The sequence below is a fragment of the Lonchura striata genome, chromosome 4 (genome assembly GCF_046129695.1).
Source record: "Lonchura striata isolate bLonStr1 chromosome 4, bLonStr1.mat, whole genome shotgun sequence".
NCBI lineage: Eukaryota > Metazoa > Chordata > Aves > Passeriformes > Estrildidae > Lonchura > Lonchura striata.
The window spans coordinates 12,180,888-12,204,514 of record NC_134606.1 but is presented as its reverse complement, the minus strand read 5'-3'; the positions used below and the strand labels follow the sequence as shown (position 1 = coordinate 12,204,514).

Below are 23,627 nucleotides of genomic sequence, written 5' to 3'. Positions count from 1 at the left end.
ATTTGTGGTTGCTAAGATACAACCTCTTCAATTCTGTAGATCTTCCACTTGAAATGTAGCACATTGGCAAATGGGGCTTTCCCCTCTGCAGGAGGGGGGAGCTGACAGGGCACTTCCCCTGGGCCATGAGGAACTGCTCCTGCGGCTGCCGGAGGGGCTGGGCTTGGTCCAGGGCTGGGAATAACTGGTGGGATTTGCTGACTTCTGGCCACTGTGTGTGGCTGAAGGAGAAGGCAGAAGGGGGGATGTGGGGAGTCATAGGATGTGGTAGAAGGAAAAGCACAGAGAGAACAGGCAGCACAACAAGCTAGGAGAGTGTGTGGGATAAGACTGGGAATTGACTCTGTAGAGGAAGCAAGGGAAATCTTTCTCTCCCCTTCTTTAGATAGCCTCAGGCTTCAATTGTCCTTCACAAGCAAGAATCATCCTCTCTGCTCTTTGATAATGAAGAGTGGATCTCAGGAGAATCTGGTTTTGGGACAGGTTTGACAAGACCTTGGGGATAAATTGTGCAGCGAGAGATTTCTTGCAGTTCTAGAAAGTGATTAGGAGATACAGATTTAAAACTAGCACTAGACTCCTCAAAATTCATGAGCAATATTGTAATAGCAGCTGAAAATAGCCAAATATTTTAAAAGGAAGCCTTATAAAATATGTGGAGGAAGGTGGTATAAAATAGTGCAGCTTATCTCTCACTTCATACTAAAATAAGTCTTTACCTGTGAGGGTTGCAGAGAATATTTTGAAGATGTTGACAGAGCTCAATTGATGCAGCAACATCTCTCTGGGTTTGCAGATCAATAGCTGTGAGAAACAGAGAGTGCAGCTGCTCATCCTGGAAAGGTGTTAGCAGAGATATCGGAGGATGATAATTGAACCAGAAATGTTTTCGTCCCCACCTCTTCCACAAGGTAGTCCAAGATGTGCATAAAATTTTCTGTGAGCATCACCTTCTGTATTGCAAATAGATCACAATGATGGGATCTTTCCTATCTTTGGGAAACCTCTGCTTCTTTCTGCACCTTCCCACTAAAGTGAGGAGGAATGTGGTCCAGAGCTGTTGAAGGTGTTCAAGCCTCACCAAAGGGAAATGAAACCAAGAACCTGCCAGAGCTGGGGTGTTAGCAGAAGTTATCAACAGTAGGGTATCACTCTGGTGTCTTGCTTGGGCAGCATTTATATTACAGGTGTAGAATGAAGGAATATCAACCTATTTACTCCCAATCTGATACCCAAATCCCAATTTCAGTTACTTTTTTAAGGTTTTTTTTTTTTTTTTGGTTTTTTGGGGGTTTTTTTAATAATGTACAGTGATTCCCCCAACCCAGAAATGTTTCTCCTGTTTGAGAAATTATGATGAAGGCAAAGAAGGTGGTGATGGGGTTTCTGGAGTTCTCTGAGCTAAGCACTTTTGTTCTTGAAAGACATAGTGCCAAATTCACATACCTATTGCCAGCTGAAGAATCTGGTCCTGTATTTAAAGCTGATCTGCTTGGATCAGGCTATTGCATGGGACATGAATGTTGGTAGTATGATTAGTACTAGTTTTAAAACAAGGACTGGCTGTCCAGGAAACCAGCCTGCACACTGTGGTTGAGTCACTGCTGTAGGGTTTATTTGTTTGAACAGCCATGTTATAAAAACAATGTATAGCATTGAAATAACTGCTTAATGGAATTGTTGGTTTAAGAGGCTTGTCCTACTCATTGACTGCCTCAATTGGCAAATGGAAAGGCAAGTAATTAGCTGTACCCTGCCTGGCTGATCCATACTCATGGCAGCTTTCAGAGCTAAGGGAGCTGAGGAGTTCACGCAGTCAAGTGCTCCACATAAATTGCTTTGTATCATGGGCCAGATTTAGAATCTACAACTACCTGAAGAGTTGTGTTCACTTTAACATGAGTAAAGTTTGATCATCATCCAACTTGAGAGAGAAGAAAAATAAAATTTCACTGCTAAGAAATGCTTTTCCATGGTGCACTCTGAGAGCAAACCTTTTCAGAGCTGGCCTGTACAGAATTTCCAGAAATCATTTAATGGTTTCACAATGCCTAAGAAACATACCCCATCCCTATAAAATTAGGTCAATTCCAGTAATCCTTGTTCTGCCACAAAAGCAAGGCAAGTGACTTTATGCTCTAATTTTAGACTCAATAAATTTGCTGACAAGACTGCAAATGGAAAATAATTCCTATTGGGAGTGGGAGCAAATTGATAATAATGTTACTGAAAATTGGATAGAAAGGCAAACAATCCTTCTACTTGCCCTCTCATCAGGGGCAACAAAAGGCTCCAACAGACTTAAAGCAGGACAACTTCATGGCTTCAAACATAAGAAGCAGGTGGCTCATATCAGTATCTCCCCCAAGCCACAAGGGGTTAAATTGCCGTATGTAGCTGCCAAGTATGCGTGTGAAAATTTCAAAAGCATGCTAGTGAGCCATCTGGCTCCTGCTCCTGCTGGGTATTTGGGGATGAAAAGGGAAACAGGAAAGGTAAATAGTGTATTGCTTGATGTGTTGATTTTCAGCTGAGATTCCTCTCTTCAGTGCCTAGTCATATTTGTCCATCTAAATGAGTGGGATTGACTGTGTCTTCCCAAAAAGGGGTGAAAAAAATTAGCACGTAAGCTCTGGGAGTGCTGTGCAAAGCCAGACTCTGCCTCATTTAACAGCTGAGGCACATTTATTCTGGTCTGCATCCAGGAAAAGGCCTCAGCCTCTCGATGTCTAACTTGTGTGCAGGGATGGTGGGAGGCTTCTCACCCTGGGCACAAACAAGATCAGCTGCCTTGGACTGAGATTCCAGAGAGCTGCCCCACATCTGGGGCAAGAGTCAGCATCACCACGGAGAGTCAGGCATCAGCTTGGACTGGAAAGAGAATGGTTCCCTACCTTAAGTGTGTGCTAAGCCAGCTTTTTTTTTTATTATTATTATATTTTATTTCCCCTGTGGTAGATACCCAGGGGTAAGAGAAAGCAGGATGCTGCTCTGCTGGTAGCACTCTGGTTTGTCACCTGGGCCAGTATCTGTCTCACTTGGGAGGCTGGCCTGGCCACATCCCTGATGTGCTTCCATGGTTGGAAGGTCTCAAACTGATGACACTGTTGGGAAAATATACCAAGTTTAATTTTTAAATTTTATAACTTTAGCCAGTTTTCACAGAATCACAGAATGAACTAGGTTGGAAAAGAACTTTGATATCATTGAGTCCAACCTGTGTTCACCTTTGCCCCAAGGGAAGGGAATTAGTTTCTTTCTAGGGCATTGTTCCACCAGGTGAAGGCCTCATGAGGTTAACATCTCAACAGACATTGTAGTAGCCCAAAAGATACCCAAAAAGATAATGACCATCAGCAGAACATCAACAGACATCTACCTCAGATGCCCCCTGGCATGGCTGGAGACACCTGGTCCAGAAAAGACTGATAAAGGAATCAGGGAGTGAGGACCTAATTAACATCAGAGGTGAAGAAATCCAGATCCAGTAGGAAACCAAATACTAAGAGCTACATAACTTGGAGCCAATGAACATCAAACCAATGAATCTCTATGGGTTTTGACTGTATAAAGTCTGTGAAAAATCTGGTAAAATTCATGTGTCATGGAATGATTTTCTCTGCACAGCTGGGCTATGTGTCAATGACATTATTTGTGCTGCACGTCCTGACCAGAACAACATCCTGGCCAGGAATAAAGTAATACCTTGATTATCTAACACTAAAAATGTTGTTGGAAGGCTTTTGTTTCTCCTGCAGTCTTGGTGACAAAACCAATTCCATTTTTTTTCCTGTGACTTTATGTGTCAATTCACACTGCACACGTCTGATTCCATCTGTAGGTGACGGAGACTCGAGATTCCAAAAGTCCAGGTTGGGCTAGGAGCAAAAGAAAAATCTGGTCCTGAGGCTGAACCTAAAGCATGTTCCAGCTCTGCTACAGCTGCCCAAACTCTTCATCATACAACACCCTAATCCCACTCATGACATGTATTCCCTCCTCCACCTGCCACAACACTTGAAGTTCCCACAGCAGCTTGCCCTCTGTGTCCTCACCCCTGTGACTCTTCCTCCTCTGTAAAAGGAACTAAAACAACTCTTTCTTGCCTAGCTTAAAAATAAGCTGTGCCTTGAAGTCATCTGTTTATGCCTTTTTCGGTTGTAGTTTTATTGAAAAAGCTGGTATTAACATATTTATATTTTTATTCAACAACAGTTAGCTAAGTTGTGCAACACAAAAAATGCAGCCATGAACAACAGCTTTCAAAACAATCAGATTTACCAACTTTACCATCACTTACTCTACACCACTGAAAGCTCAACCTAAAAAGACAAAGGAAGTTGGAAACGTTCACAAGGACGATGTTAACTTTCCATACATTCAAGAAACCAGGAAACCGATCTGTAACAGTGATGTCAAAGACAGGAACGGAATACTGGTCTTTGAAAGGTTTCTATTTATTTCCTCTAGAGTTACTTAATGATATTTTGGTTGGGTATTTAATTTGTTTTATAAAGCTCCAAAGATATATTTGTTTATTTAATTTTAACATGTTCTTTTTGGTACCCAAAGCTGTAACAAAGTAAGGTACTTCAAATTAAAAAAAAAATGGTTGCATTAAGATCTGCTTTATAATAAGTTATCTATAGAATCTTACTTGAGAATGTTAAAAGCTAAATATATGTTTTACAGTATCTCTAGCTGTAAATGCCAATATGAGCTGATAGCATTTTTTTTTTCTTTTTGAGCTGCAAAGATTAATGGAGGGGTACAAAAGTCAAAGAAATTGTATGACACCCTTGAAGCAGTAGTTTGGCATTAACAAGTTCTCTATACAATTTACCACACTCTTAAACCTTTTTACAAGGAAAAAGAAAAGGAAAAGGCAAATTTGTTAAATTTCCTTAGAATAAATATATACATATACTGTCCATGCCTGCTACAGCACACAGTATTTTATAAACAAACATTCTTTGTTCCCTTTAAAATCACCCTACAATTTCCTACCGTATGTGTTTAGTGTGGCTGGAAACTGGTGCACATGTGTTTGTGCTTCTACACACAAAATATACAGCACTGATCTAGAAAACTTCAGACAGACAGATTTCAGGTGTTGTGTTGAGATGTCATATAAAAGCTCTAGACTTTGTTTTTTTTTTATTTCTTGTAAGCAGATTTTCACCCACCCTTCCCCCAAACCAAATACAAAAGCATGCAGATCCCTTCATCAGTACATTCTCCACTTACCAAGAAATCAGTGCATAATGGCTTAAAGACTTGTTTTTCTGAGGAGATTTAATATGGGCTGATTAACAGGTCATGTGAGTTGTGCTCTTTTATTCATGGTTAGAGTAGGAATCCTTTGGGATATTGAATTTTCTGCCAGAGCTATTAAGGGTGCAGCAGAACTTTCTTTTCCTGGATTAAGAGGACTTCCTGCCCACTGCACTGTTCCTGTACCATTCCTGCCTGCTTACTCTGTGTGTACTTTCCTTTTCCATTTATGTCACTCATCATTACAGAACAGAGATAGATCTAACAGCATTTCTGTGAAGGAAGGTTTTGTTAGGTTCGAATTTTTCAAATTTTCGTGTTTCTCCAGGACTAACTTTGTCTCCCAGAAGTGGCCTCATTTAAAAGTGTTAAAATTCACTGAGTGGTGCTGCCTCATGCAGTACCATTCTTTTCACAGCTACAGACACCAGGCATTGCCTGTATTCCCCAAAGGCCAGGATTAACATAACCATTCTGCAAACAACAAACAAGGGACTTGATCAAGCATCTAGCAGGGATGTAACTTTGTTCCCACTCAAGTTGGTTGCTGCTTTCAAGGACAGCATTTCTAGCCAAGGTTTCTAGAGCTCCAACCCCAAATGGTAGCATGGGTTTGTGTGTGAATTGCCAGGCTGTGTCTGACCAGCCAGTCCCTCCAGAGTTGCAATGCCAAGTTTTGTAATAGTCTTCACACAATGAAGATACTACTTATTGTTTTAAATAGAGCAAAGAGAAACATGGAGAATAAACTTCTTAAAATAAGTTAGATGACTATACCAGTCTGTCACTTAGTCACTTGGGAAGGTGAAGCACAAAGTAATGTGATAAATAAATAAATAAATAAATAAATAAATAAATGAAAGGGCATTGTAAAGAAGGAAATGGGATGGGTGACGTGGAGCAGCTTTTCACCAGCAGGGATGCTGCTTCCAGCTCTAACCCTCATGAGGTCCCTCCAATGTGCCACATGTTCTAAAGAGATGTGGCTATTCATTCCTTCAAACAGGCTGGGCCTAACTGAAAGGCAGGGAAAAAGCACTGGAAAAAAAACAATTAAGAGATTGAAGCAAAAAGCTGTAACAATGTGGTAAATGCTGTGCACTGCAAAAGCAGGAAGGGCACCGGAACACCACAGTCCTGCAAACCACTGAGACCCTCAAAAGGATGGACAGGGGTTGAGGAACCTCAACCCTCCTCAGGAACACTCCTAAACTGAATAAATATCCCTGTTTGTTTAAAGGAACCGATACAGACCACAGTACTGGATTTGCACTCGTGCCTTTTACTCATACAGTTGCAGTGATGGAAAATAATTGGCTTGCCACCAATAATGATACAGGCTGAGGGATGAAAGGATGCAACCTACAAATCCCACCACAGAAGCCACAATTTTTGTGAAGATCACATCCTTCTACAACTCTCAAGAGGCTGGTTTGTAAATATAGAGGGATATTGATAAATCTAGTGCATTTCTGAGTTCACTTTATCCTGAAATATGTACAGATTGTTTGTCGCTGCTATAGCAATGATATTCTCGGTTGGGTGCCATGCTGTGTGCAAGATCTTCTTAGTAAAGTCCAAACTGTCAACACTGATGTCATCTTTCCTCCTCTTGCCTCCAACGCAGACTCTCCGGGGCTTGAGGATGGCTCGTGGTTTGCTGCTCTCCCGGGAAGCCTCCAGGGTAACATCCCGCTTGGTGTTGCGGTCAAACATTCGAAAGAAGTTGTTATACGCACCTGTCATTATCACACTGCAGAGAGACAGAGAGAGCGACAACAAAGGCAGTTAAACAGCAGCCTGTGCAAAGCCCACCAGCATGACTGGATCAGGACAGCCAAGTTTCACCTTAGGGTCAGCTGTCTTCTGGTTTCAGATGGGAAAGAGTAAGGAAAAAAAAGGGGTTTTCCCAGTACTCACCCAAACAAAGAGTTTTCTTCTACCAGTGCCTTCCCCTCCCATATTATTCAATTAAAGTTACAGTTACATCAAATAATGTCTGCTCCTTGACACCATGAGAATCACATCAGAAGATAATAAAAGCAACATGTTTCAATAAGTTATTTTTAATTACCTTCAAGCTTTTTATGAGTGCTTAAGGATCATACATTTCAGGCTTTTTCCCTTTCTCTGGAGCTTTACCTTTAATGACAGCTGAGTTTTACCAATTATTACAAAAATAGTCTTAAAATTTCCAACATATTTCAAATCTTTTAATACAACAGTAAGGTTTAGTACATAATTATATATTTTAAAGAGTATTTTGAAGAAGGGTGTTTTGAAAGGTTCTGAAAAATCATATTGAATTTGCACATGTAAATTCTTTCCAGACAAAACTCTTTTTCCTGCTGAAGCCACAGATCTTGCAAGTCTAGACATCATTAATATTTGTATCTACAATGCTTCTTAGAAATAAACACTGGTGTCAGGATTCTGGCATCTCTAATATGAAGTTTGAACAAAACATCAAGTCACGATATATTTCTGGGTCTGGGAGAAAAGGACAGAAAACATACCTCGATGTGTATAAAAATTACCTCATTAATCAGTTTGCAGTTTGAAATAATAGATTGCCAGTTGCTTCATTCCCCCAGTCCCTAGGGGAGGATATTTTGTCACTAACTTTAATGAATTCAGGATTTCATCCATGGCCCTCAGGTTATTGGATTAGCATAATCATGAGTTTCAGAGCATTGTTTGAAAACTCATCCCCTGTGAACTTTTTCCATATGTGAAACCAGGACTGTTTTCTACTCTCCTATCTCAGCCCCAAACAGGATGGTTTTGTTCTGAATTTCTATTCTGTAAAAAGGTATCCACCCCAAATGGTCAAGTCTCCACAGAAAAAGCTGTACAGTTTTAAGACTCAGGCAATCAGTAACTATTTGCCTTTCTAATAGAGCCCAAAACCACATATTTGACGTGCATGGTATTAATAAACAAACCTCCATCTCAAATGACAGCTGCTTTCACACTGCTGTTGGGGGGGGACGGGGAGGGGGAATCTGTGTTGAGCAGCAGACTGGCCAGGGAAACATGGAGCATATGGGAGAACATGGGAGAGCTCACAGGCACAAGCCATACTCTCCAGCACACAGACACTCACTAGCTGATTAGATTAGATGCTCCTGGATTCAGAAGTGCCTTACAATGTGGGCACAGCCTCCAGCCAGAGCTATCTTGATCTCATTTGGGGCCATTAGGAGCGACTGTAATCCAAATGAATGATATACTGGAAAAGGACAAATGTGAGCTGTGCCCCTCACTGCTGTGTCTACAGCTGGGGATGGGAGCAGTGCAGGCTCCAGGGCTGCTGCAGGGTAACTGGAGTGGGTGTGCTGGGTGTGTACACTGGGATCACCCAGCTGCACCCCGTTTCCATGTCTGCTGATGGCAGCTGATCCCACAGGGCCCTGGGCAGCTCCTGGAGTGCCGGAGGGAACTGCTGCAGAACCAGACCCAGCACACACTGCCCTCAGCAAGAGCTCACCCACAGCCTTCACCCACGGAGGGCTGCAGGGAGCTCGCTGCTGGGGGGATGCACAGGGGCACTTGTCCACACGCAGCCCCATCCAGCCCTGGCAGGGAGCTCCTTGCTGCTCTCCAGCAGCAGGACCCGCTCCTGGTTGCCTGCAGAGAGGTTTCCCTTTCCTTCTCACCCGCAAAAGGCCTGGCACAGTCCTGCCTAGCAAGGCACAAGTTAACAACTTCACAAGCTAAAAACCAGGAGTCAGTGTGACAGCTTGATAAAATATATCCCAGAAGCTGCAGAAAGCCTATTGATCAAGATTAGTGCCCATTTCAGAAATTGAATCAACAGCAGTAAATCAAATGTTTCATTCCTTCCAAATCACCATGTCTTGTCATTACAGCTCCTGCTGTAATGGTTATTCGCAACATGAAAAAGTCGAGGTTATTTCATATCTCAGCACTAACATACACAATTTTTGATGCAGTCCATCTGTATATTTTCCCCCAGGCAAAATTTTGAAACAGGTTCATAATGCTGGGGCACCCCTGTGCCACAGGCTGCAGAGCTGTGGCTCCCAGGGGAAAGAGGAGCATCCCTCCTGATGGCAGTGGGAGCTGTCAAAGCAGCTTTCATGCTGGCAGAGTACCAGTGCACCAAATGCAGAGAGAGGTGTTTGTTAAGGGTCTTATTTTAGAAGGTTTTGCTTGCAGTAAAACTGCCTTTACAGTCCATTTGCTTTTTAATTTCTTGAACTCTTGCATATTTTTAAAAGTATGCTTTCTTCATTTGGATTTACTGCAGTTATTTTTTAACATATGTAGATGACTACTTTTCATGCTGGCCCTATTTTTCTGCAGTTTAATGGCTCAGTAAAAAACAGCATTATGTAAATGAGAGAGTGTCCATTCTTGTTCAAGGTCACAAACACAGATGGATTATAACCTTACCTGCTGCTTAAAGTAATAAAATAGAGTGAAAACTAGTTGTAAGCCTGCCATCTTTTCCTGTTCAGGAAAATACAATGTACAATAATGAAGTCTATATGATAAGGGGATTTTTTTTTTTAATAGTGGAATATAAATTTTAGCTCAATGTAGGAAGAGTCTGTTCCCTATTCCCAGACACTGCTCTGCACAGCAGTGTTATGACAAGGGCTTGCACAAAACCCTTGCAGGAAAAGCTGGTTCAAGAAACCAAAGCCTCATTTAACTTCATAGGTGTGTAAGGCAGCAGCTCAGAAAAGCTCTGTCTAACCACCTTTAATTTTCCTTAGAAGGCAGGTTTACCACTTGTGCTACACAAGGTCAGAGGTACCATCATCTCTACCATGCAGAGATATTTCAGATACAGAACATGCTCCAGTGCACCCTGAGGAGCAGTGTACTGATAACTCAGGCTGGAGCTGAGCTGCAGCCTGACTGCACCACTCAAAACACCACAGCTACAGGCAGCATGATTACAAAAATACTCCAAATAAAACAACACCACACGTCATCTCGTCCCAAACAAACCCCCCAAACCAAACAAACAAAAAAGCAGGGAAATCCCCCAATGACTGCAATATGATTACCACTACCTACACTTCACTCTCTGCAGCCCAGCCAGTGCTCTGGAAGGAGATACAACATCCCATACCTGCAGGGCCATGAATTTGCACAGCCCCATGTTAACCCTCCTGTGCTGCCCCAAGCAGGGAACATTTTCCTGTCAGCACGGGGGGCTGCTCTGCAGAGCATCAGGAGTATTCTCTGCTCCCTCTGTTTGATCTGCTCCACGCAAGGTCCTAGCAATTCTTCAGGTATGTGTGTTTGCAGTGACAAGACAAAATGCTACAGATTCCTCCTGCCTGCACTGACACTGGGCACACTTGCTTATCAGTGATGCACCTCACTGCCAAACTTCAGTCCTCATGTGGGGTCACTGCCGCCCAGTCTTACCCCTCCTTTTTTTTTTTTTTTTTTTTTTTTTTTTACCAAGAATAACAAAGGTATTTTTACAGAAGGTAAAAAACAAAAGGGAAAACTCCAGTGCAAGAGTGATCTCTACATTTATTGACTTTTCTTTTCACTCCCTCCCTAGTCACCGTTCTGCTCTCTTTTTCTCTTTATTCCCCTCCGATTCTGATTCTGCCTTTACCACATTTTCCACATAGGTTTCCCTTTCCCCCTCTCTTCATTCTCTCCTATTCTTTCATTTTCAAGTATCCTGCTCTATAGCTTTAAAATAAAAACCTGCCTTATCTGCTCTCTCTTCCTTTCCCCACCCCTTTCAAGTCTTTGTTTTACTTCTGTAAGTCTCATTGCTCGCCCCTTCTTGGTTACCTCTCCCCACCCTGCAGTCTTGAAGACAACTTGCTTGGCTCTCCAGGTGTTTTGGTTTTAATCCCTGCCTTCTTTGGGCTGAAGGCTGGGGAAACAGCCCAAGAACCAAAGCTCATTTGGGCAGGAGAGGCAGTTCCCAAATTAGCAGAACATTAACTGTACACCTCCCATTCAGATTCTCCACTCTGTGCCACATTGATCTGGTAGCCAGCAGTAATTCAGGTAGGGTTGTTTTTTCCTAAAAGTAAATTTTCAGTCTGTAAAATTGTCTGAAATAAAGGATTTGAAAGAAAAGAGTCTTCCTGTTTGCATTGTAACAGTAATACTCAAAAGGAGCAGATGTTTACCTATGGATAATGATTTTATTAAATATGACACCAGCATTGTACCACTGATGTTTAATTTAGGGCCAGAGTTATAGGGTCTACAGAAGCAGCCTCTCAACTACTGATGGCTTTGGCATATTTAATAATTTTAATACTTTTAAGCATCTGAGTCTCAATATTTTGGTTTTGTTAATGACTTTGTTAAATGAAATGCTTCAGTATGGGATTTTCCCCACTAAAAAGTTCTGCCTTTCTTGGATGGTAAACAAATTCTCTATTTCACCAACTTCAAAGGCATTTGAATAGGATTTTTACCATTTTACTAACCTACAATGATATATTCCATAATACTTTTGAGGCAATGAGATTTCATCAAACATGTCAGTCACTAAGAACTGACATACCTCTGTATTTCTCAGATTTGTTATTCCCATACTTCAAACCAGCCTCTTAAATGTTGCAGCCATCCTTGCACACAACAGCCTTCCTCAAAATCGTTCCATTCAGTTGCATTCCTGGATGTCAGGGATTGCCCTGAAGATTTGGGTTATCAGCTGAATATTTGCTTAAAAACCAAACCATTACTTGCTTTGTGTTGTTTTTCTTGTTTAGGATTTTCTATTTGCCTTTTTTATGGGGTTTTTTTGTGGGTTTTTTCATCTCTGATAATTTTTGGCCTAACTCTGGCCCAAATTAGTCTTCCCAGATACAGAGAAGCTTTTATTCACCTGCAGATTTTTACTGTCTGAAGAAATTAATCTAGTTTCATATTTCCCCTCTTTCAGTGTTGCTTGCAAGACCATGGAAGCCATGGGAAGGTGTGACAGGACTAAGAGCTGGGCTTGGCAGGGTTTCAAGGACCCACACACACCTTGCTTAAGGGTGATAGAAAATCTAAACCAGCACAGCTGCCCTGCCCCTCCGTGGAGATGTGGCAGCAGAACATCCTGCCTTGGGGCAAGAGGCAGGGCTTGGACTTTGCAGGGGTGAGGAGACTCAGAGAGGAGCTTCCCCCAGAGCCTGCCCCCACACTTGCAAATCTCACCAAACACATCCCTCAGCATGAAAAGGGACCTTTTCTTTGACCTGAAACTGTCTCCCATTTATATTTTGAGGCCCTAAATTTTCAGTATTTCACTGCCATGTGTACCAGTGTAGAAGAGAACACTTGCAGCCTCCTAAGATTAACATGTAAGGTCCACCAGATCTGGTTTCATGACAAGCTGACCAAATAATAGAAGGGTTGATGCCAGAAAAACTCTCAAACAACATTTTTCATAGGAATGAAAAGAAAGATTTATTATGGCAAAGGGAAAGGAGGAAGCATTGTTGCAAGCAAAGAACTCCTGAAATACTGGGATATTTTCCTGTATGCTGTGCTGTGTAAAGTCACTGACTTCCCATCACAAAGAAGGAATTTATTTAAACCAGGGGAGGAGGCTGCTAGAAAAACTTGAGACACTTGACTTGGATTCAGGGTTGATTCAGGGTGGCACCCTGGTACAGCTGGCTGGCATAAGACTGGGAATACAAACAAGGGATCCCCAAGTACTTCCAAGCTAATATTTGACATGCCAAGCTTTGAGAACAAAATGATGTCTTCTAGCTCTCCAGCATGGAGTGTGCTGCCAGACAGGAATAGACTCTTAACATCTCATCCAATGGGATCTGCCAATTCCTCCTGATTAGAGTGAAGGCTGATGGTTATTCAGGGGGATGAATGACAGTTCAGTAGCAAAGGACTGACTGAACAGTTGTATGTGCCTTCACTCATCTGCTTGCAGCATATCACTTATCTTGTTGGTAGTTAGAAGTCTCCCTGGCAGGGGTCCTACACACCCATTCATTTGAAATCTTGAAAAAAAAAATTAGTTAATTAAGGTATTCACTTACTATCATGTAGAATTAGGTTTTATTTGGGTTTTTTTCTGACTTCTTTACCTCTTTACAAAAAGCTTCTGTACCTTCTTTACAAAAAGCTACAAAAGTGTTTATTTTTAAGGTAAAACTGAAAGCTGTTGACAGTGGGAAGAAAACAGTGTCCTCCAGGTCGTTATTAAAAGACCTGACTTTGGAAGTGAATGGAAGAGCTAAATTAAATTGCTGTATAAGTAGAGCTCACCTATTCTATAGTCATGTAATGATGTATATACAATAAAGACAGCATGATTTTTGTGTAATATACTCAACTACAGATAATACACGCTCATCTGGATGAATTAGTGTAAGACCCCTGCTTGGCTCCCTCCCCTGACCACTGTTGCCAAAGTACACAGTGATTAATGTGCCCTTCAGCAAATGAGATGGGCTCTGTCTGATTGTATTAGTTCCTGTTCATTGGAGTAACTGAGCATCAATCACGTTCTAATCAGAGCTCACGTATGTTGATTATTTTTGTGAACAGCCTCACCATCAGGTTCTATCATAGCCTAGATTAACTTCTTCGTAATGACAAAACTTAATAAAAAGTATTTTCACCTAAATAATAAACACACTTTCATTTTTAACTGAACAATCCTGTCACTATAAATTGTCATTATAGCTTTGAAGTCTGCAAAAGATAAAAACAATAAATTTAGAACTGCAGTTATTACTGTTATATAGATGGATTAATAATCTAAGTACTGCAGCATCTCTTTGGAGTACAATTGTCAATATGTAATTTTTACCTTTAGTAATAGTCTTTTTTTAAAAACTGCATACCAAGAGATTCAAATTAAGTGACCTTACTGTTCAAATAAACTGTTTTTTAAGCAGTACCAGTACACCTATGTATTATTTAAATTATGATCCTCCAATAAAAAAATATTCTGGTAATGTATAGCAATACTTGTCATATTCATAAAGCAAGGAGCTCAGAGGAGTGAATCAAAATATGAGCATCAATTCTGATATATTTCACTCCTAAAAAGAAATAACTAGATTAAAGAGAGCCTTTTTCTTTTGTCAAATTTTCCAGCTCCTCTACTCGAGAGTTTCTTACAATCCAGAGCAGCACATTGTGTTTAGTGACGGGTTTGGTAATTGTGCATGACTAATAACGCCTCAGTGTCTGGGCAGTACAATAAATGAAGCCCTCACAATCTAATGTTCCCACTTAATAATTACTCCCTGCATTGATCTTTCTGATCTGTCAAGTAGGAATGAAAATATTACACTCACTTTAAAGCCTGATATTGAACAAGAATTCCATTACTACCAGGCAGCTATCCAGAGAATGGTCTTACCACACTAATGAGGACAGCAGCACTTCATCTGGCCAGAGGAGAGAGACTCTAGGCCTGGGACTAAGTGGCTGCCTATCCTGTAAAGTGCCTATCAAGGATAAGCAAAATGGGTTGCAAATACCTGAAAAATCCTGGATCTTTTTCAAAGTTTCCCAATATCTACATGATTTGAATGCACTGTTTTTCGGTGCCAGACTCAGGCAGGAATTAGAACTGTCTGTTTTCCAATAAATTAATTAAGTTTTGTATTTCTAGCATGGCCAAACTCAAGTTGTAACCACACTGATAAAACCCTCTGCTAAAACAACCATTCTTGCATTGGTTTGGGAGTTTCAGAGGAAAGCTCCCAAACCTGGATCTTCCACTAAGAAGAAGATCTTCTGTGAGTCCTTCCCAATCTTTGACCATAAAAAAGCCACAACAGCTGGTGCTCAGGTTGCAATGACAGGGATCTGAGAAGTATTTTGCTCAGTGTGGTCCATCTATGTAATTTTAAATGGCCAACAGTTGGTATCACAGGGGATATCCACTCGATGCCGAGTTAATTCTTGTCAAAAAACAAATCACTTCGGCATGCAGGCATTAGAGATAATGGAATATATATGTATTTTCATTTGCATAATGAATGATGAAAGGTTAAAGTTTACTTTTTTAGCAAAGACAGAATCTTTCCATTGGGCAGGTAGAGGAACTGAGCAAAGGAAAGCAATCCAAAGAGAAGGTGCCCCTTACCCAGTGCACAGCATAATACTGATCTACATTTTTGAACCACAGGACTAGATGAGACTTGTTCTGCACTTCCAAATTCAGACTTGGAATTTTAACCAATGTTACATATAACTGCTTTCACAAATTTCCTGAGCACCACCACCAGAACAGTTGGGTTTCTTGTATCTCCACCACTGATGATGGGAAGATTGCTTGTCACTATTTGGATAGGTATGAACTACCTCTGTTTTCTGGGTTATAACTACCTGTTGACTCTCAACACCTGCTTGCTGTTGTGTCATTATAACTCACATTTATGTTAGCTAGATTCTCTTCCACCATATGTATATCTCCTTGGTATATTTACTACAAACAAGTCAAATTTTGGCTTCTCTTTTACTAAGCTGATGAAAACCAAAGTCCTGGCCTCTCTTTAGAGCAGCTATCCATCTGCTTGATGAGTTCATCCACCTTGGAGATGAGGGACAGGAAATGTGTAAATGCAGTTCAAAGGTCTTTGAATAAGAGCCCAACATAATGTCACCACTATTCCTTTCTCTGCTGGATAGCCCAGTCTTGCCCATTCAAGCAAGGATCATATTTGTCTTTCACAGATGTCTCAGACTGCCTGTTTCACAGCCCTTGCCCACACCAGGGTGGGTAGTCCTGCTTCAATACAAGGAGACAGACTGTTTTCCAAAATGAGAGGCTGAGCTGAAGGAGCAATTCTAGGCTCAGTGCCAATCTTATGCCTCTTGGCTCCTAACTCTGCTGAACCAGGAGTCACTTGTGTCACTCAGTACTGGCTCCTGTGCTCTCTTTCACATGCATTTTGTAGACTGTTAATCCCTTCCAATGTCACCTAGGATATGAATATCCCTGGGAGTTGTTTTCAACTGCTAAGAAGAAGGTTTGTGCTTTTTTTTTTTTAACTAAAATCCTCACCTTGCATTATAGTCTTGGATTTTATCCATTTTTTATTAACCAAGTCCTCTTGGCTGCCCAGCTATTCCAGTACAATATTCCTACTCCACAAAGTACTGCCACCATTTGCCAGCATTAGTCCTTGCTTGTACTCTCTGACTTGCTCTAGTATTTCTTATTAAAATGTTCAACAAGATACAATGTCCAAGATAAAAACAAGAACCTCTCCATCAGTGCATAGGGAAAGGGACTGATCTGATGGAGGAAGGCATCAGAAGTGTCACTGGACAGCAGTTTGTAGAGAATCAGTGGGTGCCTGTGATGGTCCTTCCTCAAACCCATTTCCACTAAGTGAACTGAATTTCTGGGGTAGCTCATGTGCAAATACAGGATCATGTAAGTTTCCTTAGTGTGTTGCTGGGATTTTGTGAGTTAGCATCATTCTTTTCAGCTTTTGCAGCCTATTTATGATTTCAGTGAAAATGGATATAATTTGAAGGGTTTTTTTCCCCTAAGGCATAAGCCAAAGTTATTAAAAAATATCATTTCTAAGGCAGTCAGAGACACAACTGCACAAACATCCAAACATCTTCCACCACTAGCATGTGATTCTGTACATTGATGTGGAAAATAATCACCTGTAACCACTTTCAGTTTGCTCCCCATCATATGGAAAGTCTTTTGCTAAATGAGGACAGTGATTTACAGAAGGATGGATTGATTACCTGTCTGATCCATTCCATGCACATTCAAACTTGTCAAAGATGCAGTCATTTTCATAGAGGGAACATAACTTGCTTCTAAGGTAATCGTGGACCTGTTTTAAAGAAAATAACTGTTATTCTTGAAATCAAAGAAAATATAGAACTCCACAACCAGCCCTTCACTTTTTGTGTTATCTCCTATGTTCACGTTCAAAATGTGCTGCATAGATTGGTTGCTCTGCAGAAGATACTGTGTTTAAGTTCCAAATAAGTTAGCTGTACTTTTCCACAGCCCAGTTAACCAGGTGCTGCAGAATTACTGTTGCAGGAAGGCATGAAACATGCTTCCCTCAGCAGGCTGCAGACCACCCCTCTTCAACATATTTGTTTCCTGCCTGGGTGATTTTCTCAGTGCTAGCCTAATTCCCAGAGACATTTCAGCAGCTGATACCCTATATGAGCTAATTAATGTGCAAGAAATCTAATTTAAATAGTAACAAAAATGCCATATTCCAAGATAAGTGGGCTCTCACTTATGGCAGAAAGAACTTGGCTCTATTAAAAGAACCTTTATGGCATTACATTTATTTTTGTAAGGTATTTTAGAAGTCAAATACAGCACAAGATTGTACTTGCACAGGCTGCAGACAAGAACACTAATTTAGCCCAAGGACTTCTCCTATTTGGCTAAGACCTAAGACTTAGAAACAACATTGCAAATTCACACTTACTAACTAGAAAAGTGAAGAGTACCCAGCAGATCTCTTTCCTCTAGGCCACACATCTCTGCTGAACAAGAATTATCATAAAGAGATCTCATGCAAACTGTTTCAGTCTTTTTCTTAATTTGATTAGTTTTTCTTCTGGATTATCTGGTTTATTCCATAAGGAAATAATAAGGTAGAAAATCCCTACCTAGATAAATTTATTAATGCACTTCCACTCATTTTATTCTAGCTATTGTTGAAACTGTAAAACAAAGTAGGCGACCTCCTGGAGAAACACACCAATCCAATGGCCCAGGGGTATTTTAGCTCTGCCAGCCTGAGCTTACAGGTTCTTGCAAGTCCAGTGAAATTGTTTCTGCTCATGGATGCTCAGCATCCTCCTCTGGCCTGAGTGCACAAACATTTTTTCCCAGTAAAATAATGTCTACCAAGACCAGATGAGGGACAATGACCTTTCACTTGGATTTTCTTTAAACATACCCATTTTTGATAGTCAAATTGTACAAGTATCCAAATAATATTTGTAGTGTAAGATTATTAGGGATTATAGATTTTACTTATGGACAAATTTTCATTAATAAATGAACACTGAACTGTTCATTAACAGATAATGTCTTATTTAATTGGCAAATGGCAGATAGAACATTCCACAATTAAATGCATTTACCATCACAGTGAGCAATAGGTCAGAACACTTCTACTACTGATGCAGCTTCCCACACTCTCTGTAATTAAATCCTTTCCTTTTCTCTTTACTTAAAACCTTTTTATGTTAGTAGTGTGATTTGTTACAGAACTGGAATTCTTTCCTTTGTCATGTCTGTGAGCTCCCCATACTTGGCAGAAATAGAAAGGTTGGGTAAGGCAGAAGGAAGTAGATCACATTTGCCTCCCTGACTGTCATTTCTAGGTCTTTCTCTTGTTACCATTTCCAGCAGCCATCTGTCATGACCACTGTCATGTACACACCCTTTGCAAAGTGTGTCCAAGTCCACAGCTTGGAACTGTGCCTTTCTATCAGCTTTGTCAAAAAGGATTTTGCAATTCCTCTGTCAGATGTCTTACCTTGTCAAGACTCAGACTCACCCTACTGCCTTGGACAACCAGCTTGTTCCTTATGTGGAGCTTCTGAGTACCACATTTGAGCACATTCAGACCCTCAGAGAAAAACTAATTGTAAGAAACACTTAATTTTCACTGTTTGCATCTGCCTCTACCAACTGAGGGTAAAATCAGATTTGCCTTGTCTGTTACACCTTGTTCTTAACACATATCAATAGTGCTTAAAAGGAAACCAAACTAATTCCTCATTAATTACAAAGGACCTTTTCTTTGCTGCAGTGTTTTAGGTCTGACCCTCATGGAATTATCCATGGACTAACACAGCAACACAGCTATGCAGGGACCTGTTTTATTGGGACTGAACAGACACAACCAGGAATTTCACTGGTAGGGGACACACTGGTCCAAATCGCTACGCTACAGGCCCTGCCTAAAGTGGATCAATCTATTACCAGCTATGAATCTGCTCACCTTGCTGCTCCTAAGGCTTCTGCTGGGGAAATTCACCTGGCAGCATCAGAAGAGTAACCTGTTAGGCAGGGCTGCCTTGCAGCATTCAAGCTCTGGCCATTGCACTGCACTGCTCTTTTGGTGCTGTCCAGTGACCATACTGTGCCCTTTTTTCTTTTGTGTGAAACAAACAGGAGAAAATCATGTTGAAACACTGTCAGCAGATAATGTGCTCAGCAGGGCTGCACAGCTGCTCTATGCAATAGCATTGTTTGAGCCACAGTATGATATGAAAAAGAACCTATGTGAGGAACTCATTTTTGTGTGTCCTGTTTTTAATATTAAAACTGTAAGCTGATAATGAAGCAATACAGTTATGGACCCTGCTCTTTATTACAACTCTGTGTGAAACCTAATGTTGAGACCCTCATTACTGCAGCTGGGCAATATCTAAGTGCCTACTATGCAGTGGATGAAATGAGAAATACAATCTTTTAATGAGCACCTTTTAATGATGTATTGTCATCATAATTATGTGGATACATAACTGAAAACGTTAGGTTTATTTGTTGCCTTACAGTGATCTACTCTAAAAAAACCTTTTGAAAAATTGCCAAGTTTATATATGATATTTAGGTTTGTGAAAAAGAGAGATATCTCTAAGACAAATTATTTAGGAAAATAATTTAAACCACTTTTTCTTAGGACAGAATTCTCTACTCTCTGCAGCTTAAGAACATGAAAGGTTCTCAGAGCAGTTGGTTCACACAAATCCCATGGAATCCTGTGCTATTGGCTTCCCAAGGCTCCTAGTTCCAGATTCTCTTTTAGTTGACTGCAAAGCCCAGCAACACATCTGTATATTCTTTACAAGGACAAATATTTGAAAGTGAATGGTAACCAAAAATTTAAGAACACTGTTATATTTTGCTGTGTTTTTTATATTATATAAGGGGTTTTGTTGTTGTGGGTCTTGAGGTTTTTTTCTATAAACTACTCAATTTCCCCCAATTATCAGTACTAATTTTTCAGTATTGCAATTATCAGTACTCATTTTTCACCATCTCAGCATGAAGAAATATAACTTTAATTGGCCCTACTGTTGGGTGCCAGACTGATTTAAAAGTGACCAGCTTGTTTCACAGCTGCCTACATGAGGAAATAAAAGCAGGCGTCAAAATCAAGACAAACAGGTTGGCTTGACCATCTATTCCTCCCCAGGGACAAGGCTGCCTACTAAATTAGCATAGGTATAAAGAAATATATTACCTAAGTTCCCCAAAACCAAGATTCTATTCTATTATGTAAAACATAGTCTCACCCTTACCCTCCCACTCCACTTTCACAGCATATCAACATTTCTAACACATTCAGCATTTAAAGAACTGCCATTTTAAGAGAAAACCCAATTCTGTGTACTTAAAGGTAAACAGGCTCAGACTTTCCAATATTAACACACTGCTCAGTGAACATTAACCACCAAAATGTAATGTATGCATTGAAAAACACTGGGGCCCACTCTGTCTACTAAATTCTAGCTAAAAAATACTGGAAATTTTTGTTTGTTTTGACAAGAAATGCTACCAAATTCTCATCATGGTTTTAAAAAAACAATCTTAATTATAATTACTGTGGGCTACTGTATCCCACCTACTATTATTTAGACACAGAAAACAAGGGACTTATTCAGCACTGTCACAGGATTGTCTCTCAGTGAGCAACACAAGCCAGATGAATGACATTTTTCCTACTTTGCGTACATTTTTTTAGGTAACTTAACAGATTTTCTTTCTTTCTGCATTTTCATAACAAGCAGCTTCTGTGTCACAGACAATTTTCCTTCTTCAAGCCAGAGTCAAAAAATGAAAGCTCAGCCCTCTATTGCCAAATGTAACAGATGTCAGAGTACAAACTTAGCACTGGCTGGAGCCACTGGCATTTTGTCTGGATAATATCTCAATGAATTCAGGTAACCACATGTGTCTGTCTGGCATTTGTGAGCTGCTGTGTCAGTGGTGATGCCAGGGTTTAACATAAAGCACTTCTAGAGCTAGGCACAAGGGAGAAACAGATCAAGTTGTAAAAAGTAGTTCTGAAATGACAAAGGTGTAAACTTTCAGCAGTCCCACCAGGAGCAGAGTGCTAAGCAACACACAAAATCTCGTCGTGAGTTCCTTTTAAATGTTAGTAGTGAAATACATCATTTGAAAGCAGATGCCAAAATGAAGAGATGATTTCTCTTGTTAGAATAATCGTTTCTTTCAAGAGCCCAATCCACAGGGAGTGCTACCTTGACTCCCCAGGCTTTAGACTTCCTTACTAATGCTGCAATTGCCCTTTTCCTACTACAAGGATGCCACTGTGAAGGTTTTAACCACCTTGATTAATTCTCTTAGCTTGCTGCTTCTCAGATAAGGTTATGAGAAGTTTACAGAAGCATCCAGTTTTTGAACACTGAGATCCTTTTATAATGCTGTATTTTAAGACATCGGTGATTCCTACCTGGTACGTTTCTACAGGCTTTGTTTCCATGTTCAGATCCCAAACCTTGACAGTGAGGTAATCTCTTGTAAGCATGTATCTACCGCTGTGGCTGAATTTGACATCTGACACTGAAGAGATAATTTCTGAAAAAAATGATCTGTTACTGGGGTCTTCTGGTTCTTCATAAACTATTCAAAGAAAAAGAAGCAAGAGACAGAAATCAGAATTGTATAAAAAAATGCTCTGTTGTAAAATCTGAAGTGTGCATTTCTTGTGAAACATGCAATTCAATCTACCAAGGGACACGATTATAGAATGAATGGTATATCCAGCACTTAATTTATTCTTTTAACTTTATATAATAATACAAACTGTAAGCTTCAAACATTACAATAATTAATTTTATAACGATGGAAACAAAGCATGACTTGTTAAATTATGCAAATACACTGTTTAGTTGATTACAGATACCTATAGCAAGGCATTTCATGCCTTCATCTTTTCTGGGGTCTGCATACCCCGTTTCATGACATACCCAAAATCCAAGTGTCCCTGTCACATGAGAGGTGTGCACACATGGTGTCACATGTTCTGCCACCCCTGGGAGAGGTGGTTTCTCAAAGCCTGCCCTGCTTGCCAGAACCAGCTGGCCTGGCTGCACTGGTCATGTCTGAAGGCATCCAAGACTAAGGATGAGAATTCTAAAAAGCAACTGCGATTTGCAATTACCTCTTCCTGAGATGTGAGCATACAATAGACAGGGGTTTACCATGTGGATGCATGAACTACATAGTTAATGTGCAATTGCTGACAGTTCTGGAAAGCAATGAACTCCCTGAATGTGACAGTCAGCAGCTCAGTGTGATCTGACAAGGCAGCAGGTCATGAAATATTGCTTACATGATATTCATACGTGAAAATCGAGCTCTTGTAGCTATGAGATTGGTCATCCCTGTTCAGCTGTACGTAAGAATGGTACTGGATGACTCTACCCCTCCATCAGGGGTGCCTACAACATTCTGTTGTCTTTCTGCAAGTATATGTGGCCCTGTGATCCAACTGACCTCTATGGTAAACTTCAGTAGAAGGTCGGGCTTTCAGGGTCTTTTAACTCTCACAAAATCATAGGGTTTTGGGACATATACCTAGAATATTCTTTGAAAATTGAAAACTTAGTGAACTTCATTTTCAAGTTTCAAAAGCAGGTGAAGAAAAGCTATCTGATGAAACATGAAAGCATACTGAAAGCAGAAAAACATATTACTGTCAGTCAAAATGAAGTTTTTTGTATAGTCCACCGGAACATTTCTCTCTCGATTATTTTATCCATGACTATGATTCAGACTGTTGGAAGCAACAAGGTTAGTTTCCATTAGGTGAAATAATGTTCTGCTGAAAGTTAAGGGTGAGGACGTGGGTGAAGTATGTGGGGTAATGCAAAAATTATGGGCAATTTTCTTTGGGGGTGGGCAGTGGAATGCAGCCAGGCATGCACATGAGAATAAGGTCTATATTTAAACATGCACCACACATCTGAATGGTAATGAACTACTTCAAAAAGAGTAAAAAACTTTTTCAGATAGACTGTAAATGAACAACTTTAAATAGCTCTTTAAAATTTTGCCTAGACATTCTGCAAAGCAGGTATTTTGTAATTATCCTGTCAGATTTTCAAGAGAAGTCTGATGAGCACAAAGCAATTATCATTTCTCATACCTCTTCCCTTTAATCTGTCCAAACTACAAACTTGGCTGGCAGGAATTTCATCCTCCTAATTATGATGTGAAGCTGCTATTAAAACCAGGAAAGAAAAAACCAAAACCCACTCTAACTGAATTACACCTTCATTTATAGCTTAGATATATTTTCTTGGCTCTATGTGGCTCATCCAACTCCCAGTGATTAGAAGAGGAGTGATATTTGTACCTGAATATTCTGCATTTTGTT

General features: G+C 40.4%; 1 protein-coding gene across 9 annotated transcripts in view; it reads right to left on the bottom strand.

Annotated features, from left to right (window-relative positions):
- Nucleotides 1-4,138: 4,138 nt before the first annotated feature.
- The window catches only part of PPP2R2C (protein phosphatase 2 regulatory subunit Bgamma), a 191,698-nt gene continuing 172,209 nt past the window's right edge, over nucleotides 4,139-23,627 (bottom strand). For all 9 annotated transcript variants that reach the window (XM_021550758.3, XM_021550759.3, XM_077782747.1 and 6 more), the window contains 3 exons: nucleotides 21,699-21,868; nucleotides 16,978-17,069; nucleotides 4,139-7,027 (listed from right to left, as the gene is read on the bottom strand). In XM_021550758.3, the coding sequence (XP_021406433.1) occupies nucleotides 6,736-7,027; nucleotides 16,978-17,069; nucleotides 21,699-21,868 (554 nt within the window). In that variant the 3' untranslated portion in view covers nucleotides 4,139-6,735. The remainder of the gene's footprint in view (nucleotides 7,028-16,977; nucleotides 17,070-21,698; nucleotides 21,869-23,627) is intronic.